Here is a 14,464-nt window from a genome sequence, read left to right as displayed (position 1 = left end):
ACTGTTGTTCTTGATATGCAAGAAATAACGTAGAAACTGTGGGCCAGACAATGTGTGATTGTAACAGACCCCACCCACTGTTCTTCCCCATAGCACTCCCTTTATTGCAGGCTCATTTCTGATATTGGAGTCTAGTTGCAGAATAGATGTCCCAGTGGTTGGGCAGGTGAGTGAGCCAGATAAGAAAAAGTGGCAAAAATTCAACACCCTCAAACTGTGGGCCCTTTCTGTACTCTTACCCTCTGCTTTACATATAACCAGGGCAAATCCATTTTCAAAGAATGGCTCTTTTGCCTTCACATATAGTTTGATTCAAACCTGTCTCTAGACAGCTTCATTAGTGTAAACTTTAAAAAGTCTTTCTGGCTCACACCAGAGGCCCATCCCGTTCTCATAGTGGCCAACCAGCTATCTATAGGACATCTGCAATATGTACCTGAGTGCATCTTACACTCTCTCCTCCTCTTCTTCTTCTTCTTCTTCTTCTTCTTCTTCTTCTTCTTCTTCTTTATATACTGCCCTATATCTGGAGGTCTCAGGCAATTACCAACAATTGCCACACAGAGGTAGAACATATCCATTGTGGCTAGCATGTATAACTCAAGTTAATCAAATTGAGCTTCTTTGAAAGTGTCGTGCTTGAAAAGTGCTAGAAAGCTACTTTTACACATTTGACCTCTTGAATTGTTATCATAGCATGTGCAAAACTGCAGAATAATCTTGTAGTTGAAGATAAAATGCCTATCCTTTGGTAATCTTTGCTCTTAATCATGTGACAATTGTTCCCTTATCTTTTCCTCCTCCTGTGACATTTTCTGCTGTACCATCCTATCATAGTTTGCATTAAACAGTATCCAAAGGTCATAATTTTAAGAGTATTTGCAGTTTATGGGTGCAAATTATGGACAGCTAAACTACTGGTGCAATGATAGGAGTGAGGCCTTGTCAGCATATAACACCTGTTCTCAGAGATCTGCAGTGGTTGCCGATTTGCTACCGGGCCAAGTTCAAGGTGTTACTATTAGTATATAAAGCCCATAAGAACTTGGGACCAGTATACCTATGAGATCGCCTTACTTACCCTATATAAGCCCTTTCAGCCACTTTGATTGGCAGAACTCTCGCTGTTACAGGTGCCACATAATACCTGTTCCACACTTGTTGGGATGGCCAGGTTGCTAAGGGTCAAAAGAGATGTACAAGGAAGCTGCCTTGTTGTGAGCCACACTGAGAGACAATGCCTCTTGCCTCAGTACCTTCTGCAGCATAGATAGCCAATAAGTTATCCACCTTGATGTTGGTAGATTACAACTCCCATCATCCCCGATAATTGGGTATGCTGATGAGGCGGGGGGGGGGTGTTAAGCAACATTTGGAGGCACAATGTTAGCTTTCTCTGGTGTACATTAACTGGCAGCAGCTCTCCCATGTTTTCATACAAGGATCCCCCCCCAACCTATCTGGAATTGCTAGGAATTTATTTTGGGACATTTTGCATGCAGAGCTACAGCCCCTCGTCTTATAGCGTGTGTATATACAGTGGTACCTCGGGTTACATACGCTTCAGGTTACACACCCCGCTAACCCAGAAATAGTGCTTCAGGTTAAGAACGTTGCGTCAGGATAAGAACAGAAATCGGGCGGCAGCAGGAGGCCCCATTAGCTAAAGTGGTGCTTCAGGTTAAGAACCGTTTCAGGTTAAGAACGGACCTCCAGAACGAATTAAGTACTTAACCTGCGGTACCTCCCTCCCTCCCTCCCTCCCTCCCTCCCTCTCTCTCTCTCTCTCTCTCTCTCTCTCTCTCTCACACACACACACACTCTTTATGTGGGCTGGGGGATAAGTGGGATCATTACTGGTGTGGAGAGAGGTGGGCTTTTTAATCCCTTGAGCTTGCTGCATTCCTGTTCAGAATCTTCCTTCTTACCCCACACTGGTTATTTACGGTGAGAGGAAAGCTTTGGCCCCAACTCCGCTCCCAGTCTAGCAACGGGATTTGTTTTTATCAACTTTTATGTGCAAGCTTAGTAACTCAGCTATCTTCTGTAGTAAACTGAGCAATGTATATTGAGCATTTAACTGTAATGAATGTTTGTTTCCTTCACATGGCCAAAGCAATTTTGTAGTGTGGTTCTGAGCTGCTTTGGAGCTGATTCTCAAACAACCTTGTAAAGTGAAATAAACTCTGAAGGGTTGGAATATACTCTAATTATCCTGTATATAGTGGTTTATATAATAAGTTTTATAGTGAGTCCTTGTGTCATAGGTCACTGTTAATTACTATATGGAACTTCAGCTGACTCTGTGATGATGATGATACTAAAGAAAACAGTAGTTAGACCATTTCCCCCCTTTAGTTTTTTTTTTTTTTAAGCTACTGCAAAACTGCCATTCTAACTTGAACATTATGTGACAACTTTCCAACTTTCCAGGTTCAACCTGGTTATTGTCAAGGTCACAAGCAAATACTTTATCTTGGCATGTCCTTAATTTTAAATTCAAGTATGCTGCTAAACAATTAGTTTGGATTTACAGACTTTCTAAGATGAATCTGTTGATCATTGCTAAGCCTGTTCTGAAATACTAACTGGGAGATGCTATGCCTTAAATTAGAGTATTTTTATTAAACCTGATAAAGAAAATCATTGTAGAAAGGATTATTATGTTACACCAGATGGACAGCTTGGCTTGTTGCCAGACTTTTCTCAAGTTAATAGTTTATCTGAATTATTCATGAAAAATAAATACTTGAATAGAGTTTGGGAAAGAATATTACATTTTATGTTGATGGCAGCTTTTCCCATTTGTGAAAATGTTGTGACTGTAATAATAGTCACAATTTTTCTGAGACCTTTTCACAGTTGTTATGCTTAAGGCTCAGGGTTGCACTACATACTGTGTACAATGTATGTACAGAACACAAGAAGAACCTGCCAGATCTAGGCCAGCATCCTGTTCTCACAGTGTCCCACCAGATGATGACGATGACTATATTAATTAAATTTGTATACAGCCCTTCCTCCAAAGATTACAAGGTGGTTCACAAGATAAAAATACAAAATGAGAACACAAAATACATAATAGAAACAAGAACAATCCAATAATCCCCCTCCCACAAACACATTTGTCAGGGGTTCAGGAGCAGAGGCACAGGGAAAAGAGGAGATGGAGAGCGAAGGGGAAGAATCCGAGGGGAGCGTAGGAGAAGAGGACAGTGGAACGAGGGATTCCATGAGCCTCTCCAGCGAATTGGAAGATTCACAGAAGGGGGCGCCAGTGGCCAGGGGTAGGGGGTTCCCAAGGGGAACGTCCCAGGAGCAAGGGGGCAGCAGGGACTCCCAGAGCAGTAGCTGGAAATCAGGACCAGCTTCCCCACCAGAGCAGAGTGGGGGGGAAGAGTCCCAAGGATCAGGGCCAGTGCATTCCCCACCAGGGAGAGAAGATAAGGCAGGGCTGACCACACCTCCATCGGAGAGTCAGACAACGGAGGGGAGGTCAGATCCGGCCAGTATCCCGGAAGAGGGAAGCAGTGACAGAAGTAGTATAACGGTCAGGAGGAAGGTCACTGGGTTGGCGCGAGAGGCAAGTTCAAATGTACAGGAGCGCGGGACAGCAGAGAGTGAGGATTGGGAACCGGGTCCTAAAGCCCGCTGGAGGGAGGGGGAGGAGCTAAGCGACTCAGCGTCGGAAGAGTCCAGAAAGGGCAATGCCCCAGCGGGCAGGAGGACCCAGAGGAGGAGAGAGCAGCGTAAAAGGTGGAGCCGGGCTAGGATCTTAAACTGGTGTCATAGGGGAGGAGACTCAGACGGTACTTCGCCGGTCTAGGCTTTAAGACGTAGAGCTGCGCGCTACGGCTTGGAAATGGAAACTAATCTTCAGTAAAGACTTTTGTACATAACGACAGCCTAGCGTTGGTCCTCTGTGAGCTGGGACCTAGAGGCAGCTTTGACAACATTTAAAAGGCCATGGAATGTTAATGAGCCTAAAGCCTGGCTTAAAGAGAAATGTTTTCACCTGGCACCTAAAGATATGTAATGAAGGTGCCAGGCAAGTCTTCCTGGGGAGAGCATTCCACAAATGGGGATCCACTGCAGAAAAGTCCTGTTCTCATGTTGCCACCTTCTGGACCTCTTGTGGTGGTGGCACATGAAGAAGGGCCTCAGATGATGATTGCAGAGTGCGTGTCAGTTCATATGGGGAGAGGCAGCCCTTATGCCTGTGGGAAACCTGCAAGCGGAATCCAAGCGCAAGAGCCCTCTCCTTTCCTGTGGTTTCCAGCAGCTGGTATTGAGAACCATTACTGCCTCCAGCTGTGGGGTCAGAGCAATAGCCACAATGACCAGTAGCTTTCAGTACTGTTCTCCACCATGAATTTATCCAATCCTCTTTTAAAGTCACCTGAGTTGTTGACCGTCACTGCCTACTATGGGAGAAAGTCCCATAACTGTGCACTACACAAATAAGTACTTCCTTTTTTGCAGTGCATGTGTGTTTTCTATGCATGCCCACATAGAAGTTCAATAAACTAGCACTTTAGGGAGAGTGTTTTGCTAAATCTTTATCTCTAGGAAAGTTTGGCAGCTTCTGGGAGATTCTTACATTGGGAAGTAGTAAAAGCACACACCCTGCAATTTTGCATATTACAGTCATTTTATTATTGCATCATTCCCTCATTCCCCCACACCCATTATGGTGGTGATGTGGAAGCTGCAGTATTAGCACGATTCCTTCCTCTGCCTTTGGAATAAACTGAGGAGCCCTAGACGTATTGGAGGAATCCAGGTTGTGGCTTCTCCCCTCCCATTGTTATTTCCGTTTCCAGGAAAGACAAAACTTGCGGGGGAAATGGCCCTGTGCTACCTTCTTTTTTAGCCTCTGAAGGAGTCATGCAAAAGGAGCTCCCACAATATAATATAAGACAGAGGGACTTGGCATACCACTTCATTCTGATAAATATGTCGTTTGGTTCCAAGCTTACCTGCTTTAACAATTAACCTCTCATTCTTTATCTATTTTTATGTATCAAAGTTTTTATTGCATTGGCAGATTAACAGAAACCTAATCAGTTTGTTATGTGCTCTAAAATATTACCCATTTGATTTACCCAGTTTACTGTTTTGTATGTATGAAAGTGGCATATAATAGCTGCAAGATCACATTTTATGTGCTTAACCAGGAAGTGCTTTTGCTTCTCAGCCAAAAGACTGTGAAATACAAAATCTTCTCTTGAGACTGATTAGCAATAATAGATAAAATAAAGAATGATGTGCACAATGAGGTACGGTTTAAATAGAGGAAATTGTAATGGGAAGTAGCTACATTGGTAGCAGATGGATTTGGTTCCTTTATCTTGGTGATATTGGAAATTCAAGACTAGCTAAACTCCCCTCACCCCCTTCCAGTTTCAGCTTGAAAAATAAGGATAAAAGGAACAAAGTTGTTTTAATTTGCTGAAATACTGATATCCTTACCTTTTCTTTCACCCTTAAAAAAACAGGCAATTTTTATGATTCCTACGAACCCCCCTCCAACATTCCGGAAGCCAGAGCTTTGGTCTGATGAATTCACTGATTTTGTGAAAAAATGTTTGGTGAAGAATCCTGAGCAGAGAGCAACTGCAACCCAACTTTTGCAGGTCAGTATTCAGCTGTGTTCCCTAGGGAAGCTTGGATTTATGCCCCCAGCAGATGTAATCCAACATAGTCTGGATGGCACCATATTGGCTATTCCCTGATCCAGAGAGACAGTTCTGGGAAACCTTTTCCACTTACCCAGCTTTCTTAAAAACTTAAAATATTTGGTATTGGTTTTAGTCACTGTTGAATTTTGCATGTTGCTCCCTCCTTCATTCTTCCTGCCCTCATTCTGGAACTCCCCAAACCATTTCTATCAGCTAGCAAATCTGAGTCTGCTTTATTTGAACTGTTTCTCCCGCCTTGTCCTCTCCAACCCTCTGCTTTCCATCTGTCCTTATTTTCCTACTTACCTTTGTCATTCTTGAATACTTTTGTTGCAGTATAATTTTGGGTTTTAGTTCTTTTCTTTCGTGACAGTGGGCGAAAAATGCAAATCCAAGTGTGGCCCAACTTCATTTTAGTACTGTGTTTCTACACAGGTAGCAAGCACACTGTCCTGTCCCCATGCAGCTTTGTAGATGGATATTAAGACTCTAATTGTAACCATGCTTACCTGGTTTAAAGATTAAAAACACAATTACAACAATCCGCTAGAAACTTATTTATTTCATAAAAATTATGCACTGCTTGATTGTAAAAAAAAAGCCTTAAAGTGGTTTACAAAAAGATAAAACAAGATAATCAAGAAAAATTACAACAGTATTTTAAAACATAGGTAAAGGTAAAAGTACCCCTGACCGTTAGGTCCAGTCGCGGACGACTCTGGGGTTGCGCGCTCATCTCGCTCTATAGGCCAAGGGAGCCGGCATACAGCTTCTGGGTCATGTGGTCAGCATGACTAAGCCGCTTCTGGCGAACCAGAGCAGCGCATGGAAACGCTGTTTACCTTCCTGCCGGAGCGGTACCTGTTTATCTACTTGCACTTGATGTGCTTTTGAACTGCTAGGTGGGCAAGAGCTGGGACCGAACAACAGGATCTCACCCCATCACAGGGATTCGAACTGCTGACCTTCCAATCTGCAAGCCCATGCCCAAGAGGCTCTGTAGTTTAGACCACAGCACCACCCGTGTCCCACACTTTAAAACATATAAAGGTTAAAATACTAAAACAGATTAAAATAACCTCAGTGATCATATGTATAAATAAGGCAGAATTCATTGATCAAAATCCTCCTCCCAACGACACAGACATGCTTGCTATAAATTATTCAGCTAAAATTCACCCCCCACTTTCAACCACAGCAATAAAAACCAGCAGTTAAAGAGGAGAGATGCCGCCACTGAAAAAGGTCATCTCTCTTATTACCACCTTGTGACCACAATAGTCCTGCAACCATGTTCCATGTGGCATGGGATATGGGGGAGGAACTTCATACAAATCTGATGCTGGGAATAAGGTGATATCTGTGCAATAAAAACACATCCTTGAGGAGAGACATCCAGGCTTTGTGCAGAAAATGGATAATGGTGCATTACTTGCACTAAAATGTGATTGTGTGGGAAGTTCCTGTGCTGAAGTTACAAAAAGAGTTTGCTCTGACTTTTGTAAGAAAAAAAATCAAAAATATTTTTAGCAACTTTTAATAGCGAAGCAAAATATATTTTTGAGAGCATAGCCTATTAGGACATATCAAGGACCATTAGCACATATCAAGAGTCAAGAGCACAATTTATGAGCTTTCTCCTTTAAAAAAAACACACCGGAAAACAAACAAGCACCAAACCCTACGGGGCAGGAGTCCACTAATAAAGTCCCATCAGTGGAAACTAGCACAAGGGGACTTCCTCCATCTTCTCTCTGCATGCTCCTGAAATTGGCTGTTGGGGGTTGGGAAAAACCCCGGAACAGTGTGCAGGGGTAGGAGAGGGGGACCATTCAATCTGGCAAGGTGACATGCTTGCCCTGATGGGTGGTATAATTGACATAATGCAACACTGAATTTCTCTCTTGGGTTTTTATTAGATAAATTGGTTTAAAATTCCAGTTGGAATTTTAATGTACAAATGTTAATAGAAAGAATAGGAAAGCAGGTGATCTATAATGAATGTCTTGAATGTCTTCTGTAGATTTTTCAGTTTCATTGTTCTGTATGGGACAATGACAATAAAGATATCATATCATATCGTATCGTATCGTATCGTATCTGTCAGGGCTGCCTCCAGGTCCCAGCTCACAGAGGACCAACGCTAGGCTGTAGTTATGTACAAAAGTCTTTATTGAGGTTCAGTTTCCATTTTAAAGCCGCAGCGTGCAGCTCTACGTCTCGACCTTAGACCGGTGAAGTCCCGTCTGAGTCTCCTCCCCTTCCACACCAGTTTAAGACTCTCGCCTTGCTCCACCTCTTCCTAAATTCCTTTCTCCTCTGGGCCCTCCTGCCCGCTAGGGTTTCATCCTTCCTGGACTCCTCTGACGCTGACCCTGATGATTCTTGCCCCTCCTTCCGGCGGGCTTTAGGACCTGGTTCCCTATCCGGGCTACCTTCTGTGCCGCTCGCCTGTACATTTGAACTTGGCGCGCGCGCCCAGCCTGCAACTTTCCTCTTGACCGTTAACTCGCTCTCCGACGGAGTCGTGGTCAACCCTGACTCATCTTCTCTCGCTGGTGGTGCATATGTGGGCTCTGACACCTGGGACTCCTCCCCCCCACTACGCTCTGGTGGGGAAGCTGGTCCTGATTTCCAACTGCTGCTCTGGGAGTCCCCGCTGGCCCCTTGCTTCTGGGGTGTCCCCCTTGGGTCGCCCCTTGCCCTGCCCATCGGCGCCCCCTTCTGTGAATCTTCCGATTCGCTGGAGAGGCTCGTGGAATCTATCGGGCTGCTGTCATCTTCTCCTACGCTGCCCTCGGATTGTTCCCCCTCGCTCTCCATCTCCTCTCCTCCCTGCGCTCCCGCTGAGTCCCTGACAGTATCGTAAACAGCCATATTCACAATAGTGACAGAATACATGCCAGTTCTCAAACAGGCGTGTAAATTATATCAAAATAGGTGGGTTTTCTTGATTTCTTCAATATCCTTTTATATATATATATATAATATTTATTGGTGTTTCAAAAAGTTGCAAGAATAAAAAAGAAAGAAAAAGAAAAACAGAAAATACAAGATACAAAAAAATAAAAATAAATAAAAGCAATTAAAAACAAATCCATCTTTCCATATCTTATCTATCATTTGCTTGTTTCCGTGACCTCCTTGCACCTCCCTTTTTTGAATTCTAGTTCATTAGTTGTTTCAGCAAATCCTTTCCTTCTGTTTTTATCTTACTAATTTATCTTAATATATTGTAACTTTACATTCTGACCTGTTAACAATCCATTTTTACTTAATCCTTTATAACATTACTGCTAAAACCACATAGCTTCATTCCAACATCCTTCTAACATTCCTTAATTTTACAATGTTTCTGTAGATAGACTTTAAATTTCTTCCCGTCTTCTTCTACCGACTCTTCTCCCTGGTCTCGGATTCTGCCAGATTTCTTCAATATCATTTGGACAGCCTGAGGGTTTTAATTTTACTTCATTTTTATTTCATCATTGTAGGTGGCTCAGGGCTCATGTAACTGTGGCTTAGCAAGAATGATAAAACATGGAGGTTCCCAGATTACACATTGTGGCTGTAGCACTTTCACTCCAGTTCTGCTACCCATGGCTAACCATGGTTTGGCGTAATGTCACAATTTAACCTTGACTTGTAGTTTGTTTTCCCCAGACAAATCACAGGTGGTAAACCAGGAACAAACTTTGGTTACAGCTTATGGTTTGCCTGGAGCAAAACAAGCCACTAGCCTGGGTTTTGATGGAATGCTAAGCCAAACCATGGCTGGTGTGAACCAGTTCAGTGGCTCAGTGATTCAGTTTATGTGGATCATTATATTGCCTGCTCTGCTTATGGCCACTAACTTGCATTGTCAGCTTGTTAAGATGAATTAAATACTGTAACTGAATGCATTAAAAAGTTTATTTTTCTATGTCAGGCTATCTTCTCTTTGTTTATTTACCACCTAATTCACATTTCCTTTGGACAATTATATCCTTAACTGTAAAGCAGTTGTGATTTGTAGCAACATTCTTCTCATGGTTGCTGTTTACCTAAACAAACAAAATGGAAAATCCTATTTAGCTGCAAAGCGGTTAAACAGATCATATGTTCTTTTATTCCAAATTTTAATTGCTGTCCAAAGGGAAATGTTCTTTCATGCATTGGTCTGTGAAGTTGATTGACATGTTGTTTTAACATGTTACACCATATTTATACTATATGTACAGTGTCTGTGGGCTCCGTTTTGTATAACTATATAGTTTTATTTTCTAGCATCCTTTTATTAAGAATGCAAAACCAGTTTCAATCCTGAGAGACTTGATTACTGAAGCTATGGAAATTAAGGTGAAAAGACATGAAGAACAGCAGAGGGAACTTGAAGAAGAAGACGAAAACTCGGTGTGTGAGAATTTAATTATGTATTTTGTAGCCAGTTCCATGGAGCTGGTTTCACGTGGTACTAAACCATGGTTTAATGCTATACAGATTAGCCTGAGCGAAGCATTGTGCTCCGCCCTCTTGCTTTCCCCCCTTGTGGCTTAGCATTGGAAATCCTGCTTTAAAACAAGCCAGTGGTTGCTAAATGAGCCATCTTCAAGCCATGGTTTATGAAGCTAGCTTGTTTAAAAAACCATTTCAGTTTTTTCTTCCAAAATGAAAATAATCTCACCAGCACTCCTCCCAGGTGTTCAGGAGGAGGAATACACAAGCTGATGCTTGCTCAGGCTTGCTGAGGTTGGTCATGCCATGCTAAGTCATGGTTTAGTGTTGCATATGAACCAGCCAGTATCAACATATTTAAATGATCAGTTGTGATCAAGAGAGTTGCCCCTGGGCTTTTCTGAGTTTTATTCCTGGCAAGTGCCACGTAAAACCCAAGATTGCAAAAGCAGTTTGTAGGTTTGTTGTAAGTTTTTAATTATTAGAAAGGGGTGGGCAGTTGGCTCAAAAGCAGTCTGGCTCCCTCCATTTTAGTGGGAATGCAGTCTTGATATTTTACCTGCATTCGGGAGCAGATAGAATCAAGACTATGGGGAAAAAGTGATTGCTCAGTTTCTCATGGCCAAAACATAAACGTGCTTGAGATTGTAAATATATTCTTTCTCATAGAAAAACTACAGTAAACAAAGACATGGTGTGTGTGGACATGTAGTAACTCTGGTATGACCATCTTACCTGTTCTGGCCCTTGTTTTAATAATACCGTATTTTTCACCCTATAGGACGCACTTTTCCCCCTCCAAAAATGAAGGGGAAATGTGTGTGCGTCCTATGGAGCGAATGCAGGCTTCAGGAGAGCCGCAGCGCCAGCCCCACAAGGTCGGGGGACAGCGGGGAGGCGGAACGCCGCCATCCCGCTGTCTCCCGATGTGGTTTGGAGGCTGATGGCGGGGAGACGCATGCTTCTCCCCACCGCCAGCCCCGCAAGCTCCGGGGACAGCGGGGAGGCGCAGCGCGTCTTCCCGTTGTCCCCGGACCTGGTCTGCAGGCGGGCGGCGACGAGAAGAGCGCTTCTCCCCGCTGCCGGCCCCACAAGCGCCTGGGGGGGGGAAATAATTTTTTTTTCTTTATTTCCCCCCAAAAAAACTTGGTGCGTCCTATGGGCCGGTGCGTCCTATGGGGCGAAAAATACGGTAATTGGCCATACAACCTTTAAAGAACATGTTAGAGAATTAAATTTATAACCTTGCCAAATACAAGCAATAATTTGAGTAGATATCTAATGGGAGTATAGCAGCAGTTTGTGAATGTCTGTCTATCAGTGTTTCGTGCTGTGTCTTTTGTGACAAGGTGACTAATCTTACCGAGGTGACTCAAAGCATTTACATTAGTAAATAGATTTCTCCTGGTATCTGCATTCCCTTTTGGCTTGACAGAGACTTCTGCAAAAAATTGAAAATGTGTGCATTCTTCAATTTGTCAAGTAAAAGGGATTTGCTTCCCTGCTCCTATATCCCAGGCATGTCCAAAGTCTGTTTCGGGGGCCTAATCCGGCCCGCCGATTGGTTTAATCCAGCCCCTGTGGCAGTTTATTTCCTAGGGTAAAATCCTAAAAAAACCTCATCAACTTCAAACCTAAAAAAAGTTTAACAACTTTAGTTGGCCCTTTGGTCAGCCCTCACAGTCCTTCATTTCACCAAATCTGGCCCTCATTGAAAAAAGTTTGGACACCACTGTATCCTATATTATTGGACTCCTTATATAGACAAGAATATTTATTGTGACACACAGCATTCTCACCAGTTGTCGTTCTATCTAGAGAGAGAAATTCAAGTAGCATGATCAGTGGTCATTTTTTCCTTCACTGGACATCTTTTCCTTGAGGGCAGAATTTAGAACCGTTTCTTCATCTATCAGACACGCTAAACCTTTCTTAGCACTTCCGTCCATGTAATACTGAGAGATAATCGCTATTGAGATACCGGATTTTATGAAAAGTTAGCTTGTGGTGCCTCTCTTATTAGATACTTTAAAGAAACAGTTATGACAAACCAGCTGCAAAGTTACTTAAAACTAGTACCTTGATTGAAGAAAAGGCTGCCAAATTTTGAGCTGCTTGATGTCAGGTTTCATAAATAAAATGAAATGATCTATTGCCCTTTAGAATTTTATTAGAGAAAAATAACCCGTGGTAATTATTTACCCAGAGGTGTAGCTGCATTAGTTTCTTGCAGCAAAAACAACAGTCTTGCAGACCTTACAGAGTAACACATTCATTATGGCATATTATTTCAGGGACTGCAATCCACTTCATCAGATAACACTTCATTTGTTAGTGCCACAAGCCTGTTGTTTTCAGCATATCGTATATCCTCAAAAGTTCAACTGGCACACCTGTAGTCTGGGCAACTTTTATAAACAAGTAGCAGTGTCTACTTTCTTTGAAAGCTATGTGGAATATGGTCAATAATAGAGCTCATGAAGTTGAGTTTAGGCATGTTACAAGAATAGCTTGTCTGATGAGAATGTATTCTGACAAACTGACATGTTTTGATAGGTGTTGAGGTAACTTTACAGATTTTTTTAATTAAGTAAAAAGTCCAAGCTGAGTACTCTACAGAAGGTTAATCCCAATATCAAAGTTTAAATGTTGGTTTAAGCATTACTAAACATGATCTATCTCTTCTTTTATGCATTTTTGAAGTGTGATGCAAATTTGATTCTGATGTCAGGCAGCTGTATTATGGAAACGTAAAGCAACTCGTTGCCTGGCAGCGCCCAAGAAACATGTCCAAATATTTATTTCAAAGGATCTTTAAAGAAATGAACTAATAGTCAACTCTTAGTGTATCTTTTTGCTTCACATTTCAATATCTACATTACCACAAGATTGTTTGAAAACACTTCCTAATGACAAAAATAAAATGCTGTGCTTTTTATGGTAATAACTAAGAACAAAAAAGCAGTTAGATTTATTGGTGTAGTATGCTTGCTTCTATGTTACTAATTCCTACAGTTCAACTTCCTTATATATCTAATTACTTGATATTAACTCTTGAGAGAGATAGAAATCCGGGTAGTTTAAAAAGAGCTGAATCACCTTCCTGTTTCTAGCCTTCTTGTTTTGCCATCATGTTTTTCAAAAGTGTTTCTGAAACTATTATAGCTGGAAACCTACTTATTTTTAAGTCAGGCCAGGATTCTTTGAATTTTGTGTGCCTTTCAAAAATGTGGGTAAATATGCTGTCCAGTTGTTGTTTAAGGCAGCCTTTTCTTATGAAATATTTTCTTAGGGCCAGGAATTAATTTTTATTTTTAATAAAGAGCAGTAGTCCCCCTCCTCCACACCTTTGCTGTAATGCCATATACATTTTATGGCTCTATTCATTTAAGTTTTTCTAAATGTTAATCAAATAATTGGATCCCTGTGACTTCTTGAAGAAGAGAGAGAAATCAATACGATTTTAGCTAGCACTGGAAGTGTGCCCATTATTACGATAGCTTGTAAAATAGCACAATAACTTTTTATGTGCTAATTGACAATAATGATTAACCCGCGGAAGTAGTGAATCTGATATATAGTTCTATTTCACTTTACAGTATTTGTACAGGTTGTCTTATTTGTTGAAAAACTTGCTCAAATGCTCAGTTTTTAGAGCTCCTGAATTTCCTCATCTTTTATGTGATCATAGGCTACTCTAGTAATATTTTAAAAAAGCAAACTGTAATTATATTCACATTTTCCCCACCCCAAAGCAGTGATGAGGTGTTTATTGTATAGAGTATTAAATTTAGTTCATTTAAGTCCGCAAAGTTGTGCATTACACTCTACTTGTCTTTGCTGCCCTCTAGTGATCTTGCGTATATAAGACAGATGTCAGGGGCTCAGGAGCAGAGGCACAGGGAAGAGAGGAGATGGAGAGCGAAGGGGAAGAATCCGAGGGGAGCGTAGGAGAAGAGGACAGTGGACCGAGGGATTCCATGAGCCTCTCCAGCGAATCGGAAGATTCACAGAAGGGGGCGCCAGTGGCCAGGGGTAGGGGGTTCCCAAGGGGAACGCCCCAGGAGCAAGGGGGCAGCAGGGACTCCCAGAGCAGTAGCTGGAAATCAGGACCAGCTTCCCCACCAGAGCAGAGTGGGGGGGAAGAGTCCCAAGGATCGGGGCCAGTGCATTCCCCACCAGGGAGAGAAGATAAGGCAGGGCTGACCACGCCTCCATCAGAAAGTCGGACAACGGAGGAGAGGTCAGATCCGGCCAGTGTCCCGGAAGAGGGAAGCAGTGACCGAAGTAGTGTAACGGTTAGGAGAAAGGTCACTGGGCTGGCGCGAGAGGCAAGTTCAAATGTACAG

The 14,464-nt window shown here is 42.4% G+C and overlaps 1 protein-coding gene across 3 annotated transcripts in view; it reads left to right on the top strand.

The window, feature by feature from the left end:
- Positions 1-14,464, top strand: part of STK3 (serine/threonine kinase 3) — a 116,492-nt gene that overhangs the window by 36,223 nt on the left and 65,805 nt on the right. For all 3 annotated transcript variants that reach the window (XM_079984737.1, XM_079984738.1, XM_079984739.1), the window contains exons 7-8: positions 5,499-5,636; positions 9,948-10,073. In XM_079984737.1, coding sequence (XP_079840863.1) covers positions 5,499-5,636; positions 9,948-10,073 — 264 coding nt within the window. The remainder of the gene's footprint in view (positions 1-5,498; positions 5,637-9,947; positions 10,074-14,464) is intronic.

The sequence above is a fragment of the Podarcis cretensis genome (assembly GCF_951804945.1).
Source record: "Podarcis cretensis genome assembly, chromosome: 7".
Lineage (NCBI taxonomy): Eukaryota > Metazoa > Chordata > Lepidosauria > Squamata > Lacertidae > Podarcis > Podarcis cretensis.
Note: the sequence above shows the minus strand (reverse complement) of the source record. Positions and strands in the feature narration are given on the sequence as shown.